This window comes from Armigeres subalbatus, chromosome 2, assembly GCF_024139115.2.
Source record: "Armigeres subalbatus isolate Guangzhou_Male chromosome 2, GZ_Asu_2, whole genome shotgun sequence".
Taxonomy (NCBI): domain Eukaryota; kingdom Metazoa; phylum Arthropoda; class Insecta; order Diptera; family Culicidae; genus Armigeres; species Armigeres subalbatus.
In genome coordinates, this window is record NC_085140.1 from 44,785,209 (window position 1) to 44,802,499 (window position 17,291).

At 38.4% G+C, this 17,291-nt stretch overlaps 1 protein-coding gene and 1 long non-coding RNA gene across 2 annotated transcripts; both read left to right on the forward strand.

Moving 5' to 3' along the window:
- Positions 1-1,721: 1,721 nt before the first annotated feature.
- LOC134218501 (uncharacterized) lies at positions 1,722-7,084 on the forward strand. The gene is made up of 4 exons (XM_062697597.1): positions 1,722-1,943; positions 2,014-2,745; positions 2,951-4,014; positions 4,081-7,084. Exons 1-4 carry the CDS (start codon positions 1,893-1,895, stop codon positions 6,077-6,079), a joined length of 3,846 nt encoding a protein of 1,281 aa, XP_062553581.1. The 5' UTR covers positions 1,722-1,892; the 3' UTR covers positions 6,080-7,084.
- Positions 7,085-10,523: 3,439 nt separating this feature from the next.
- On the forward strand, positions 10,524-15,440 carry LOC134214337 (uncharacterized). Its single transcript, XR_009979741.1, has 3 exons — positions 10,524-10,632; positions 10,869-11,074; positions 15,235-15,440. It is a non-coding gene; the product is annotated as an uncharacterized LOC134214337 (long non-coding RNA).
- The last annotated feature ends 1,851 nt before the right edge of the window (positions 15,441-17,291 follow it).

A 17,291-nucleotide genomic window follows, 5' to 3' on the forward strand; every position in this document is an offset into this window, starting at 1 on the left:
GTACCTACAAAAATAAATCAACCGTTAAAAAGGTGAACGATGGAACGTGTGTTGAAAGAGACGTCTGTTTCTCTGTGTTATTGTGTTAATTCGGTGCACGTCCCCGCATTTATCGAGTTATGTAATTTTTCATCGCCCCATGAACATAATATTATCACAGTTGATCATAAATCAACACTTTTGTTTCATAATGCCGAAAGTTGCAATTATTAGCAATGACTTTCACCAAAATTTCTCGATACTATACACGGTAACCGGAATATACTCTTTTAGGACTATAAAGTACGCATAATCCTGGAAAAGTGGAACTACGCTTAAAAGGAGTATGTTTCGTTTACTCATTTATGAGTATATTGCCTATACGTCAAACGAAGCATACTTTTTACTCCTTTTCTCAAAGTTAAAATGCATCTTTTTTACCCCAAATATCAATGGTAAAATGCATACTTTTTACACCTTATTATAAATTATTCGTTTTAAAAAATAAAACGATTCCTTCATTTTCAGCTAATAATAACAAAAGCGAGGGTATTAATGCATATTTATTCAATAATAAAATGATTCATATGGAACAATTATAGTACGACTGTGTCTAGCATACTCCTATCGTCAACCGGAACGCACATACCAGAATCTACACAACGTGAAGTGATAGCGAGCTTCCTCCTTGGGCAGTGTGCTCATCGCTTACTGCAGCATTCCAATATCGAGAGTTTCAAACACTTACAATACATCAGGAAGATATTCGATGTCCTCCACTGGATCCAAACGGGCTTTATGTTCCTCCTAGTTTTTGTGCTTCTTTCCTTATGCTCGCTTCCGGATGCGTTCCTTGGATGAACCGATCTCCGATCGGAACTGCTTTTGTATTCGGTTTGAGATAGTTGGATGCTCTGGTAGAAGGATTCGACCCAGGCGCGAGGGCCGACATCAATCTGCAAAAAGAAATCACAGTTTAGCATTTCATTCCCAAACGAATTCACCAAATTTCAACTCACATTTGTCGTGAGCAATGGCCCAGACCGAGTTTGACCTGCATTTCCATCAGATCACCAAATCGACTAGTTGGCCATATCCTGACAGGCTTATGATCGTCACGCAAAACACTCTAGAACAGGCTATAGAATCATCATAGTTCCTATAGATAAATTATAATATATATTTTTAGTTAGAGAACATGAAACAAATCAATAATATAAACTTACCCATGAACAAAATAGTTTTTCCTGCGTTGTGGATTACTAGTGGATTTCTAATTAGCTTTTCATTTTTTAACAACCACCGTCACAAGCAGTAAACTTACTTGCTTAATGTTTGGTTATGAAATTTTCTTTTCTTTAAAATACTACTTTTCACTCATTTTCAATTTATTTTACATACTCTAAAAGGAGTGAAAAATACTCTCCACCAATGATTTGAAAGTACGCATTTTTTGACGTATTGGCCATATTCTCAAATAAGACTAAAAAGTACTCCTAAAATGAGTATTCCAATATTACCGTGTAGGACCGCTTCCTTTGGAAGTGGTATAGCACCGTGTCATCTACCGAATGGAAATGAAAAACAATGCAAGGAGTCTATAATCCTTCTGAAATCAGCAAAAAAGGCCAATTTTTACGTTTTCGACTTTCGCCCTTATCAAACAACACATCGTAATATGCTTCTTGATGGGATCACACGCACACATCGCCATATCGACTTTATAAACAGCTGTTTACCTGTCAAAAAGCGATGCTATAACTTTATGCTAGCAGCTAGAAAGTAAACATTGCGTAGATTTCTTTAAAAATTAAAAATTATTCAGCTAGTTGTCGAAATCTGATATAACCATCATGATGGCAAAGTAAATAGTTTTCTGGAATCATAGGATCGCTATACCATTTTCGGAAAGAATGGACATTTTTCAAAATCAATGCACGGAGAGCCTCGGATTTGATTCTATGGTATGTTTGCTTCGTAGTTCATCGCAATCCAAAATAATAAATAAAAAAAATCCATCGTTGCGTTTTATAGCTGGCGGCAAATCCCATCAATTCGCCACTGCAGAGTATTGAGCCTACTTCCCATCTCAGTTTCAATTCGGCATACTTCAGCACAATACCTGCTCCGCCGTGCACCACCGTGTCAAGTGCTGTAACAGTCGCCTGCGCTGCTAATGGATCCATCAGCAGTTCAACAGGAGTTTCATCCGGACCGAACGATGTCGTTCTGCCGAGCATATTCGTTAAAGTGCCCATGCAAATCAACCAGCAGTATCAGCAGCAGAACCAGTCCCGGAGCAATGCGGAAGCTATCAAGTGCGAGGAGAAATCGGAAGCTATTAAGCGTGAGCTGGGAGATTTGCGGGCGCTGGAAAAGGGCACCGCCATGGTACAGGTACCCAATGTATCCGAGAGTTATTTGGAGGAGGACCGCCAGGAACGCAGGGAGGAAGAGTTGAGAGTGCACTGTTGTGAGTTTTGCCCGCTGGTTACCCTGGTGGAACAAAATTTGAGAGATCACGTTCGCGATAAGCATCCCAGCCGAGAACGAGATATCACGGATTTTCTGAACTGCCCAGCTTGCGAGAATAAGTTTCGGAAATCGAATTCCTTGAAAGTGCACCTTGAGGTCGATCACATGATGGACGAAACTGAGGTGAATACGTTGATCGATGGACGATTTTTGCGCGTCCCGGAATCAACTAATTGCGAATCCTCAATTCGCGGCGGAGATGAAGTTTCGGTTGTTGAACCTGTTCAAGAGGTATTTAACTAAAATTAAGGAATATTTCAAATAAGCTTAATAGAAGGACAGCCAAATCCCAAATACCACCACTTGGTTATTTTGTCCAGACCAGAATTACTGAATGCTTTGTGGTTAAAAATACATACATTACCTTAAATTAAGCAGGTTCCAAGTTTAAAACATTTTTACTGTTAAATAAATTATATTTATTTTCCAATTACAGGTCGCCCCAGAGCAGAACAGAAGTCGAATCTACATAAAAAATGTACAGTTGCTCAAAAAACCTGATGTCATTGAGCAGGAAAACGTTCAACAAGCTAATCAACAGCAAACTACTCAACAACAACCTCCACAAAATGGGAAGATTTTCATCCGTAACGTATCTTCATTGCAAAACCTGAATTTCAACCAAAACGTAGAGAATGTATTTCAAAATCCTTCTGGATTGCATGAGAGCAAATACAGCTTCGTGGTTCCTGCGCCTAGTCCAAACAGTCAGTCACCTCCGATAAGTATAGGCGAATCGGTGACCGGAGGATCTTCGCAACGTAATAATATATTTATACGCAATGTTGATATCTTACGGAATCCAATGATTCCCATAACTCCCCCGACGATCAATTCAACTTGTGAGATGAGTCGGACCAGCAGTAGTGAAAGTTTGTACACAACCCCACCTCCGCCGATTGTCAGTCCATCCACGTCTGTATCCAGCATCGGAACCCCATTATCAGCTGGGTGCTCGGCCCTGAATATGGTTATTCTTCCGACCCCTATTTGTAGCAGCAATTCTTCGACACCTCCGACAACTTTCACTCCGCCGTTGATGACTGTGGCTAATTTTGATTCAGGCCTGCAAACAGCACAACCGCAGAGGAAGAGCAAGATATTTATAAAGAATATTAGCGTGCTCAAGCAACCGACTATCCATTTGAAATCCGTCGACGAACTTAATTTAATGACCATCGATCAGCTACAGTTGCAAAATTTGCTTCCACCAACGAGCACTGCTCAAAATTTGAATAGTGTAGAAATGAGCAATGAAATTGGAACGCAACCAATGCAGGAGGACAGCTTTTTGAATATTTTGGAAGAGGTCCCTTCCGATCTTGACGAGTTTCAAGACAACGGATCGCAGTATCAGGACATGACAGGCTGTGATTCCGCTTGCGGTAGTGTGACTGAACAAGAAACCTATCAACAGGAATTTAATAATGACTTCATCATAATTGAACCGGATAGGACAGCGGAAAATGTAGCATACGATGAACAACAGGAACATTTAAGGTAAAAATGTTTAGTTTCAAGGTTTCAGATTGATCTAGAATTATTATTTGATATATTCGATTACAGGATTGCAGCACATACAAATGACCTGCTTGAGCATCAGCAATTACAAGCTTCTTCGTCGGAAACTGTGGAACAGCAACCGTACAACCATACGGACGATTATAATATGTTTGTTTGTGCGGAGGATATAATTAACCTCGATCCTCCAGCACCTTCAGAGCCGGAATCTTCAGAACCACCATCAATACAATCAACGCCGCCGCATATTCAATCACAACCACAACAATCCGTACAAGCACAGCAAGGTCGTATCTATGTTGCAGACAATTTAATGGAACCCAGTGGGCCTATTTTACAGCCCTCTCAACAATCGCCGTCGCATCTAACGCATTCCATAAATGAAACAGCGATATCGCCGTTGAATCAAATGGAACAAATCAATATCAATCTTCCTACAGGACATCCCAGTGATATTCTGCCACAGCAGACTCCTAGCTCTTCGGCTAAGCCTCAAAAACCGTCAGATAAAGATCGCGAACGTACTCGAACCAGAGGGCGCCCCAAAGGTGCCAAACAAACTGGAATTACAAAACTGAAAAAACTTTATAACAACCTAACGCCTATGGAAGAAGGCTATAAATGCGACTTTGGAGAATGTGGTGTTCGCTTCAAACAACCGGAAACTTTAGCATACCACAAAAAGTGTCACGATACGGTTAATGAAAGCACCAATTCGGACGGAACTCGTTGCCCGGAATGCGGTTCACAAGAGTTTAGAAATTGGAACACGTTGCACACGCACCTGTGGAGGGAACACTCGATAGACATGGAACTCTATTCTTGCCAGTTGTGTAACTTCAAAACCCCTGTTCTGTGTCGTTTGAACAACACCCACATGAAGATCCATTCGGATGAAAAGAACTTTATTTGCGCTATTTGTAACAAGGCTTTCAAGAATAACAAACAATTGAGGAATCATCGACGATCCCATAGGGATCTTCAGCAAGTTCATCAACCGAAAGAGAGTCACAGACCTCAAAGTCCTTGGCTCCAGTCTGATAACCCCGTGAAGTGCGTTCAATGTGATTTCAAATTTGCGAATCAAAAGTTCCTCAAAGCGCATATGGAAAGCAGACACGTCCCGGAAAGCGTCGAAGTTGACGGACGAATGAGGTGTTTGATCTGTGGAATGCATCTGAAAACCAGATATTTATTGCTATCGCATGTGGCCAAACATTCCGATGAAAAACGATTCAAATGCTCCAGTTGCGACTTTTCGTGCAACGACCACAATTCCATGCGAAGGCACAAAATGAGGCACAACTCCGAAGGACACATGTATCGGTGCTCATACTGTGATTACACGAGCATTCAAAGCACAACTTATCGAAGGCATTTGGAGCGCATGCATGCAGATGTGGCTACCAATCTTTTATACAAATGCACAGAATGCTCGTTCGTATCCATCAGTGAAGTTAAATATCAATTACACAAAGCGAAGCATAAACAGGAAGGAGATATAATCGCCCCAGTACCGCAAGGAGGCACACCATCCACCAGTCTTGCAACAGAACCAATTCAACAAGTTGTAGAGGAAGAAGAACCGGAGCGATTATGCGAAAGTGTCAACTCCGATGTGGTCATTGTAGAAAAGGATTCAATCGAACCTCCGATGGACGCTTTCTCGCTTATTCCTCCACCACTGGGTGACCATCATCAGCACCAGTACGATCAACAATTCCCACTGATACGACCAGCAGGGTTTGCCAATAATCTCTCCAAGGTGGACAATTTTTACGGATACGGCAACGCCGGTCCCATGGGTGATCAACAGCATTACCAACAACAGCAAACGGGAGCGACGCTGCAGCAAACGGTACAACAGGGGGCCGTTGCTCAGCTGGTGGCAACAACGGATGGTGCTGTGATTGTTTCTTCCATCGATGGTTCAGCAACAGGATCATTATCGGGTGGACATCAACAGCATGGATACGACGCCATGAAGAACAGCATTTCCGCAATGGCACCAATGACTTACGGTGAAAGCGCCCTCGGTAGCTGAAGGAATTTATGGTTTCAGGTTTGTGTTTTAAGAAGTCGTTTTTTTTTGTCAGAACAGAAACGAAGCATAGTGGAAAGTGTAGTGAGATGGCCAACATTGCTGATATACCTTGTTTAATTGATTGTTCTCACAAAGCTATAAAAGCCTATCCAGTCTACGAGATTTATCACATAATACTTGATGTGCAAGTTTACATCTAATTTCCGTCGGAAATAATGTATATGTCGTTTCATGTCAAGATAATCTTTAGCATTTTGATAGTGCACATAGTCTAAATACTCTATAAACCGAGATCGTACTTTGGTATTGAATTCCACCACTTTGTTTTCATCTTGATCGATTCCAGTGAGGTCAACTTTTTCTGCAGCCAAGAACCATATGCCACATAGTGCAGAGTCGCAAACGGAATTCTATTCGGTCTGGCTTCTTGCAGAATAGATTTTCTAAAGTTTACCATTAATCTGGCATTATGTACCTTTTCATGCTCATAGAGTATATTCCCACGAACGGAATTTTCGGAATCCATCTTCCAAACCTATGGAACGGAATAAGTTATCTGTGGTTACAGCTTGTAAAAATAAGCCATTTGGAATAAAAATCAAGCTCCGCTGCTATTATTCCAAACACAAATATGCCCATCATCCATCTAACCTATCAGTCGGTGGAAATAACGACGGTGCGGATGAGTTAATGCAGCTGCTTTCGTCGGTCGTTAAGATCTTTTTATTGCAGCAAAAAAAAAAGCAAGTATGGCCATCTTACCCAACTTTTCCTCATTTCCAAAACGAATACTTACATCAATATTCCTATAGTCTTTCTTTACGGTCATCAAGAACTTGTAGCTTAACGTACTGAGCAAAATTTAATTCGATTTGTTTCTATAGTTATCAAAAATCATTGCTGTCATGGGAAACGAAGGGCTAAAAATTACGCAATGTGATATTAGTTTTAAGATTATTTATGAACTAACCTAAATATATGCAATACGTATTATTTCAAACGAACAAAATTATATTTGGATCACATCCCTTCATCAAGTGAAAATTCTATGGATAAAATGACGTGAGATAAATCGATGTCAACTAATCTTACGTAAATCGAACTTATATTCATTTATGCAGGGTTTGTAATGCTCACTCAATCTCAGGAGCACAGGATGCTCCCTCACGAAAATTTTCGGGGAGAAATCGGAGAAATTTTCGAGAAAGAAAAACAGCATTAGCATTGAGCATTTCGCACAAATTCGTAGGTGGTACAAGCCACGACTATTGTATGAAAGTAGCATCACTTTCATCCGTTACCACAGATATTGGTACGTGATATGTTTTTAATAAGAGTGTATCGATGAATTTATGAGTTCCGTTAAACGAAAGAGTGTGCGATGTTCTTGTTTAGCTCTCGAAGGACTACTACAGTGGATTTGATATAGATGAGATAATATACCGCACGAGTCAGTTCGGTTTGTGCCGTCACAAGTAACAGTGCTCTTTTATTACTACCTAATATCCCGAAAACCAGTTGTCTGGCAGATACAACAGATTGGCGACGAGGAAACAGGAGAGTTAGTGACAGGGATGCCAGATTTTAAGACATGTCTTCGATTTGAAGACATTTGAATCTCTGTGAAGACATTTATTTCGTGAAGACATTTTGAAGACTTTTCAAAATATTTGAAGACTTATCTACTTATTCGAAGATACTTGAAGACAATCAATAAGCCAGCGAGAGAAAATATAATTTGATTTATTACTTATAATTCTGCGAGCTGCGAGTTCTATATTTAAATTATACAAAAAAATTACAAAAGTTATAATAGATCTGATAAATGGAACGCATTTTAGACCTGATACGCACTTAACTTTGAGTTGAGCGCTGGTTAAAAAAATTCCGATGCCGTTTATGTAAAAAGGTATTTCAATAATTGCATCGGAACGCAATGACCGATCTAATTTACGGCAAAAATAGATTGAACTCTTCTATGACTTGATTTAATCTTTTCAACCGTTGAGCTAGAACCTGCACTTTTTCTAAATTCCTTCTGAATTCATTTTATCTTTTCGGTATTTCCATGTGACTTTCTTCTAAATATCCGACGGAAAACTGATTGAAATTTCCGTGAATTTTTGAAAGAATTTTCTGTGAAAATTTTCATAGAATTGTTCGTGTAAAATAAGGAGAATTTCCGATAAAAATTATGAATTTCTTGTCTTTATTCAAGAGAATTGAAATTGGAAATTCAGTACAAAATTTATATTTAATAATTTCCGTAAAAAAGTTATAAAGGAAATCCTCCAAAATTTAAACGGAAAATCAGTGTTGGTAAAAACTCAAAATCTCAAAACTCATGGATGATTCAAATCAAGCGTGAGTTGAAACGCACTCAAATCAGCACCTAAAAACACATGGATGAGTTGAATCATCCATTTGAATCATCGTAGGTTTTCTTTTGTTCTCCTTCGTTAAAAACAGTGAATTGACGTTTGTCGCGTTTTTAAACCAAAATGATTTTTTGGCAAATGAGTGAAATGATGCGTTTTAGCATAAAAAACTCAAGCGTGATGCATTCCTTCAAAATCGCAGAAAATTTCGTTCGCATGGGAGCGCTCGTTGATTGAGATTTATGAGTGATTTTACCAACACTACGGAAAATTCATCTTGATTTCCACAACTCTCACAATAAATGCACTTTAATTTCCACAAGAAAATTGTCTCAATTAAATTTCATAGAAAATTCTTACGAATGTCGATAAGAAATTGAAATTGTGCTGGTGTTAAATGGATATTTCTCATAATTTTCAAGGTAAATTTCTGCAGGAAAATCTCCCTAAAAGAAATTCAAAGGAAACTTGCTACACACTTTCAACCGTCTAAGACGAATTAAGTACTCTTCATTTAATTCCACCAATTATTTTCGATATCTTTGCAGATACGTATTTCGACCACAACTGGAGAGTACTTAATTCGTCTTAGACGGTTGAATACATTCCACTAGAAGAGCTTAATATATTTTTCTGTACACACTTTCGTTAAATTCTTCCTTAAATTCCTTTGATTATTCTTCTAGAAAAGTCTTTGGACATTTTTTTAATGTTTTCTCTGCAAATTCCTCAATGAATTTCTTTTAAAAAAATCGTTCTGGTATTCTTTCTGTAATCCCTCCAGGAAATTTTCCAGAATTTCAGGCAGTTTTCCGAAAAATCCTCAAGGAATTCATTTGGAAGGTCCTCCAGAACTCCTTCGGTAGTTCCTTCACGAATTCCTTCAGTAATTCTTCCAGGAATTTTTACGGAAGTTTTCCCCGGGATTGCGGCGAAAGCTCCACCAGGGATTCCTCCGTAAGTTCCCCCTCTGGAAGATCCTTTAAGAAAGTTGCCGAATGACTCTTCAAGAATGCCTCCGGAAGTATACTATGAATCTGGTATTTCCTCCAGGATTTGAAATGAAATTCATCTGGTATTTCCTCCAGGATTTTTTTCGGAAATTTCTTCATCAATACCTCAAGAAGCTCCTCCAAGAATTCACCCAGAACTACCTCCAAAAATGTCTCCAGAAGTTCCTTCAAGAATACCACCAGAAATTCCTTCAGTAATTCCTCAGGAACATCCTTCAGAAATTCATCAGGAAAATCCTTCAGTTATTCCTCCAGAAAAAAAACCTCCGGGATTCATCCTGAAGTTTCTACAGGAATTCCTTCTTAAGTTCCTCCAGGAATTCCCCCCGAAGTTTCTGCTGAACTTTTTCCGAAAGTTTCTTCAGTCAATCCTCTGGATGTTCCAACAGGAATTCCTCGGAAAATTTCTTTAGGAGACTTCCAAAAGTAATTAGAAGCTCCATCCAGAAGAAATTAGTATAAGTTATAAGAAGCTCCATCAGGAATTTATCCGGAAGTTGATCTAGAAATTTTACCAGAAGTTCCTTTAGAAAATTCTCTGGATGTTTCTTCAAGTATTTCACAGTTAATTTTGAATCCCAATATGGTATTCTTTAGAAAGAAATTTGGAAGACTTCCACGTGAAAATTCAGTTAAAAAATCCGACTCAGTACAAAATCCATAAGAAACTCGTTAACATTATTCCACATTAGTAAAACAAGGTGATTATTGAATTAACAAACCTATTGGATTTCGAAATTTCTCACTGATAATCATAATTTTAATATTATCAATTCAGTGCAAAACCGAATTATAGCCGCTAACGAAGTTGGATTTTTTTCACAATCCATACGTTAAACCTAACTTCGGAAGTGGTGCACTGCTTTCATTTGGTGATGTGCTATACAGCGCACCACTTCCGAAATTAGGTTTAACGTATGGATTGTGAAAAAACTCCAATTTCAATAGCGGCTATAATTCGATTTTCTACTGAATTTATAATAATATTGAAGACATTTGAAGACATTTTTAAACGACTGTGAAGACATATGAAAATATCATCTGGCATCCCTGGTTAGTGAGTCAATTTCGATTGCTATTACAACGTTTGGACGCCATTGTACGGGAACAAGTAACCGGACAGAATTTAAGGAATTTGATGCCGACGGCATCCTTTTTTGCTGTAAGTTTATTGGAAAAGAATTAATACAGTATTGTGCTTTGGTAATAATTGTAAGACATAACATGCATTGTGTAGTGTACGCCATTTTGCAAACTGTTAACAGTCGTGAGTGAAACGTGCGGGCTATTGTTCTCTTTTCAGCTAACAAGATAATGAAGTGCAGATGAAAAAGAAATCGTTAGAAACAATACCCGATTATAACGTTATTATTAAAAGATTTTTTCTTATTTCTTTAGATTTCGACTGTGACAATCGTCAATAAATCGACGTAAAGTGATCCGTCACTTCTGTCTAGCTAACTGGCTATTTCACGGAAGTTGAAAGCTAACAGGACAGTTTCCGATTTCCCAGTGCAACGTTGACGTTAACTGACGGCTCGCTTACTGGTCAAGGGACCGATACCGCGAGTAGAGAACGGCGGCAAGGGTCGAAGGATACCTCGGTGAGTTTTTATTCATTTTTCTTTCATTCGGGAACATTTGAGTGCATCCGGCAGTAAGGAACGTATACATTTTTTTTTTGTAAATTACAAAATGGCCCAATCAAATATTAATACCACTCTGGAACCATTCAGGAGAGGTAGTTCTTTCGGAGACTGGGTTGAACGATTGGGATTTTTCTTTAACATGAACAAAGTTCCTGAAGCAGAAAAGCGAGACCATTTTATAACTCTTAGTGGTCCCACCATTTTTAGAGAACTTAAACTGCTGTACCCCAACAGTAATCTTGCAGAAGTCCCTTACATGGAAATGATTGAAAAATTGAAAGCGCGACTGGACAAAACCGAGTCGGATTTAGTTCAGCGACTAAAATTCAATATGAGAATACAGCAACCGGAAGAATCCCTAGAGGACTTCGTGTTGTCTGTAAAACTACAGGCAGAATTCTGCAATTTTGAAAATTTTAAGCAGATGGCAATCCGGGACCGTATTGTTGCTGGTGTCCGGGACAAAGCTCTCCAGCAAAGGTTACTGAATGAAGAGAAATTAACCCTAGAAACAGCTGAAAAGCTCATAGCAACCTGGGAAATTGCCAGAAACAACGCAAAAAATATGGATTACAGCAACAATACGGGCCAGATAGCATCATTGAAAAGTTTGGGTTTTCCTGGAGCTAGATTGAATAAAATAGCAGCTACCTTAGAATTAGCCGCCAGGCCGAGTGCTAGTGTTGGAGGCGAGGAACGAAATCGTGGACCAGTTAGAAGTAGGTTAGGGTACGCTCCCTATCAGCGGACTCAATGGAACAACAGGCATTGGCAGACTCGAAAGCAGGAGCAGGAGGAGAAGGGTCGTCGCTCCACGCGTCCTGATTATTCTCGATTAATTTGTGATTTTTGTGGAGTACAAGGTCACATTAAGCGAAAGTGCTTTAAATTAAAGAATATGCGTAGAGATGCTGTGAATATGGTAAACCCGAACACATCTAATCCGGATGAATATTTGAGCGCGTTAGTCAACAGGATGCGAGCAGATTCGGATACTGAAAGTGAGAATGATGGTGAGACAAATGTTCTTCAGTGTATGCACGTATCGTCAGTTGGTAAAATTAGTGATCCTTGTCTTGTAAACGTGAAAATTGAGGATGTTTCGTTCGACATGGAGGTGGATTGTGGATCGTCCGTATCTGTAATGGGAAAGAGACAATTTTTTGAGTATTTTGACAAAGCCTTAATGAAGAGCAACAGACATTTGGTGGTAGTAAATGGATCTAATCTAGCAATTGAAGGAGAAGTAGATGTGTGTGTTACCTTTAAAGGAATTTCAAAAAAAATGAAACTCTTGGTGTTGAGCTGTGACAATAATTTTATTCCCTTGTTAGGCAGGCCATGGCTTGATGCATTTTTTCCAAGTTGGAGACAATTTTTTGTAAATTCAATAGGGTATGATCAATCAGTGGATGAAATCAAGGCTAAATATGAAGATGTATTTATTAAAAAAATTTCCTCTCCAATACAAGGGTTTGAGGCAGATTTAATATTAAAATCAGAAGTCCCGATATTTAAAAAAGCTTATGAAGTGCCATATCGTTTGCGTGATAAAGTTTTGGACTATCTAAATAGGTTGGAGAATGAAAAAGTGATAACCCCTATTAAAACTAGTGAATGGGCGTCTCCAGTTATTGTTGTAATGAAAAGGAATAATGAAATCCGTTTGGTCATAGATTGTAAAGTTTCAGTCAACAAGTACATTATCCCAAATACATATCCACTTCCCACAGTACAAGATGTTTTTTCTGGATTAGCTGGCTGTAAAATTTTCTGCTCACTGGACCTTGAGGGTGCTTATACCCAGTTAGCCTTATCAGAAAGATCGAAACAATTTATGGTAATAAATACAATAAAAGGGTTGTATACTTACAACAGGCTTCCTCAAGGCGCATCATCTAGTGCAGCAATATTTCAACAAATAATGGATCAGATTCTTAATGGAATTGAACATGTATCGGTGTATTTAGATGATGTTTTAATAGCCGGAACGGATATGGATGATTGTAAACAAAAATTATTGATGGTACTTGATAGGCTAAAGCAAGCAAATATAAAAGTTAATTGGAATAAGTGCAAATTTTTTGTTACTGAACTTCTTCATTTGGGTCATGTGATAAGTGAAAGAGGGCTATTACCTTGCTCGGATAAGATTTCTACTATTGAAAAAGCAAATGCTCCCGGAATGAGACAGAACTAAAGTCCTTTTTAGGATTCATTAACTATTATCACAAATTTATTCCAAGATTATCTTCAAAGTTGTATCATTTATATAATTTATTGAAAACCGGCGTGAAATTTAATTGGGATGATAACTGCAATAAAGCTTTTGAAAATAGTAAGCGCGCATTGTTAGATGCACAGTTTTTAGAATTCTATGACGCAAACAAACCTATCGTTATAGTTACAGATGCTTCTGGATATGGTTTGGGAGGAGTAATGGCTCACATAATCGATGGGGTGGAGAAACCAATTTATTTTACTTCATTTTCGTTAAATACTGCCCAACGAAATTATCCAATTTTGCATTTGGAAGCACTTGCCCTGGTCTGCACAGTGAAAAAATTCCACAAGTTTGTATTTGGTAAGAAATTTTACATTTACACAGACCACAAACCTTTAGTAGGCATATTTGGGAAAGATGGAAAAAATTCTATCTACGCCACTAGACTGCAACGGTTTGTACTTGAGCTTTCTATATATGAATTTGAAATTTACTATAGACCATCCAAAAGGATGGGAAACGCGGATTTCTGTTCGCGTTTTCCTTTAGAGAGCAAAGTTCCTGACGAGTATGATTCAGACTTAATTAATAGTATAAACTTTAATAATGAATTTCCGATTGACTTTTCTGTGATAGCGGCTAGAACTAAAGATGATTTGTTTTTAAAGAATGTTATTTTATTCATGACGAAAGGTTGGCCTTCAAAGGTAAACAAGGAGTATATAGATGTTTTTGCAAACCAAAGGGAATTGGAGTTGATGGATAATTGTCTATTGTACCAAAATAGAGTAGTGATACCGGTGTCTTTGAAGAAGAAAGTTTTAAAACTGTTGCATGGCAACCATGCTGGAATTGTTAAAATGAAACGGTTAGCAAGACAAAGCGTTTTTTGGTTTGGAATTAACAATGATATCGAGAATTATGTAGCTGAGTGTGACATTTGCAACAGTATGATGGTTGTTCCTAAAACTAAAACTCATTCTAAATGGATACCAACAACAAGACCATTCAGCAGGATTCATATTGACTTTTTCTATTTTGAACATCATACATATTTATTAGTGGTTGACAGCTATTCCAAATGGGTAGAAGTTGAGCTGATGAAAAACGGAACAGATTGTACAAAGGTACTGAGGAAGTTGATAACGGTGTTTGCCAGATTTGGTCTACCAGATGTTCTAGTTTCAGACGGAGGTCCTCCATTTAATTCTCATGCTTTTGTTCACTTTTTGAAAAGACAAGGGATCCATGTCCTGAAAAGTCCTCCTTATAATCCTTCCAGTAATGGTCAGGCTGAAAGGTTGGTGAGAACCGTAAAAGATGTGTTGAAGAAGTTTTTGATTGACCCAGAATTTTCTGAATTAAATGTAGAGGACCAACTCAATCTGTTTTTATTTAACTACAGAAATAATTGCATAGCTGTTGATGGAAGTTGTCCATCAAAGTTGGTATTTGGATATAAGCCTAAAACAATGCTAGATTTGTTAAATCCGAAAACGCAGTACAAAAACAATTTACATTTAGAAGCTTTCACCCTTATTCTTGTTTACGTACGAACGCGCTTTCGAACGAAAGCTGATGCGCATTCTCGTTTACGCCAGCAAAATCAAATGGGGAAACGATTCGAACGAACTGCATTCGATCGAAAGTTTCGTTCGTCCGTAAACAAGAATAGGGGTGTTTGCATGATACCTTAATTTATAAACAAAACACAACTCCAATGCATGACAATATTTCAAATGAAGGCAAAGGAAATTTCAACAATATTTCGGACCCTTTCGAGAACTTGGAGGAAGGAGACGAAATGTGGTACAAAAACCATAATCCTCATAATAAATCTAGATGGCTCAAAGCAAATTATATTAAAAGGTGTTCTCGCAATACCTTCCAGGTTCAAATTGGAAACGTATCGACCACAGCACATCGAGGACAACTACGCATCATTAAGCATGGGAAATCCCATAAACCGAACATTCATTTACATCGGCAACAGCCGGGACCAGAGGTCGATGAGAAGGAATTTCTTGGTTTTCCGGAGGAGGAAATTAGACACAGCCACAAGCGGAAGAGGGATATGGACGAAGCCATTCAAGAGGTTGAAAAAAAGGATACGCCGACTCAGAAACGACAAAGACTACATGTACCCGAAGTGACGTGAAAGTGTTACGCTCTGATTCTTATTGTTATTCTGTCAGTTCGGTTTGTGCCGTCACAAGTAACAGTGCTCTTTTATTACTACCTAATATCCCGAAAACCAGTTGTCTGGCAGATACAACAGTACGGTACTAATCACTATCTCTTAGATGGAAGCAATGCACTCTCCAATAGTCGAGATCTGTCATGACCACGTCCTTGCGATGGTTAGTTAGGAGGATGGTTAGATGGACACCTATTTAAGGACACTCCTCGCGGAATCAAAATTTAAATGTACTCGACACGGAAGCAACGCCCAACTGTAATTTTTCTTATTTCACGCATGCTGCGACGCAACAAGGCTGAAATAATAAAAATGACAGTTGTGCGTTGACCCCGTATTGAGTGGTGTGCCCGTGAAAACGCGAGTATTTTTATTAAAATTGGATTCCGGGAGTGTCCTTAAGAAAGATGCAGGGAACTCTACGACCTCTCATAGGTGTCACGGGAGGTTTTGGAATTGTTAGTGTGGGATGTTATAACAGTACTGCTGTAATCTCAGAAAGTGATGTAAGCGCTAAATTACAATATGCTTGTTTGCCATTTTTCTGTTAAAGAGCTTAATGAGTACTACTTGTTAACACCATTTTTGGATAATGGCGTATACGTCACTTTTTCAGATTACGGCAGAGTATAGAAATCGTTTTTGGTAGAACGTGAAACACCTGGAGCCTGGAATTGAACCCACGACCTCCTGTTGATAAGGCAGAAGCGGTAGCCACTAGACCACCGAGCTCGTCATTTTTATTGTTCTAATATGGCCAATGTGCATTAAAAGCTATTATTTTGTGTGAATATTGGTGTTCTAATACATTTTAGTTTGAAAAAATGATTTTTAGAAGGGTGCCCTTCTTGCCCGTAGGAATCTTTAAAGAAACTTGAAAAAAGAAAGGGATGTTAACTCAACGAGGATCTGTACAAGAGTGAGTTACAATGCACCAGCGTCACAAGCTTTTTGCGTGACTTCCGCTATTAGTTGTTTAGGTTGGCAGCGCTTATTCATTTACGTTGCATGTAGAATGAGTAGGGATGCTCACTAGAGTGATTCAACTTTTGACTTTCTCGCTCCCCTGTGCTTAAACGATTGTTTTTGCTATTTTAATAGTCCTCCCAAATTTAAGCTGATTTGGATGTATTTTGATTGTGCATGTGCCATTTGAAGGTTATATGAAAATTACTATGAGGATTGTCGCTCATGTAAAGGATCGTTTCGTGAACCAGCCCAGAATCTATTTGAATATATTTAATGCATCGCTATCATAGAATAGATCCTAAGCTGAAAGTCAGTTGTTGTTGCGAAGCAATCTGACTTTTGTGAGCAAAATTATAAAGAAAACAGAAATGCTCATTATTGATATTGATGTTATTCTTTTACGTGTTAAATTGAATTTCCCACAATTCAGTATTTCCCTAATAACTTTTGTTGCCAGCATCAAATCGTTTAGCAACAACGACGATATTTTCCCTTGTTAAATTTCCTATGTCGCTAACGTATTCATACATTTTTAGAGCTTAATGGGCAATGGTGGGGAACGGTTTTTCACAAAAGTTACTGTTTTCATAGTAATTTTCATATAAGCTTCAAACTGCTTGTGCTCAGTTAAATTACAGTCAAATTAGCTAAAAAAATTGAGACGATTATTAAAATAGCAAATGCCATTGTTTAAGCATAGGGGAGCAAAAAAGTCAAAATTTGAATCACTGTTCCTATTTACTAACACTCCTCCTCAGTGAGTGAGACTCATTCCAATCATA

Coding starts and splice junctions, on each gene's coding strand:
- LOC134218501 (XM_062697597.1), top strand. CDS start 1,893: ATGGACATTTTTCAAAATCAATGCACGGAGAGCCTCGGATTTGATTCT. Junction 1,944..2,013: donor GCCTCGGATTTGATTCTATG/GTATGTTTGCTT, acceptor TGCGTTTTATAG/CTGGCGGCAAATCCCATCAA. Junction 2,746..2,950: donor TTGTTGAACCTGTTCAAGAG/GTATTTAACTAA, acceptor TTCCAATTACAG/GTCGCCCCAGAGCAGAACAG.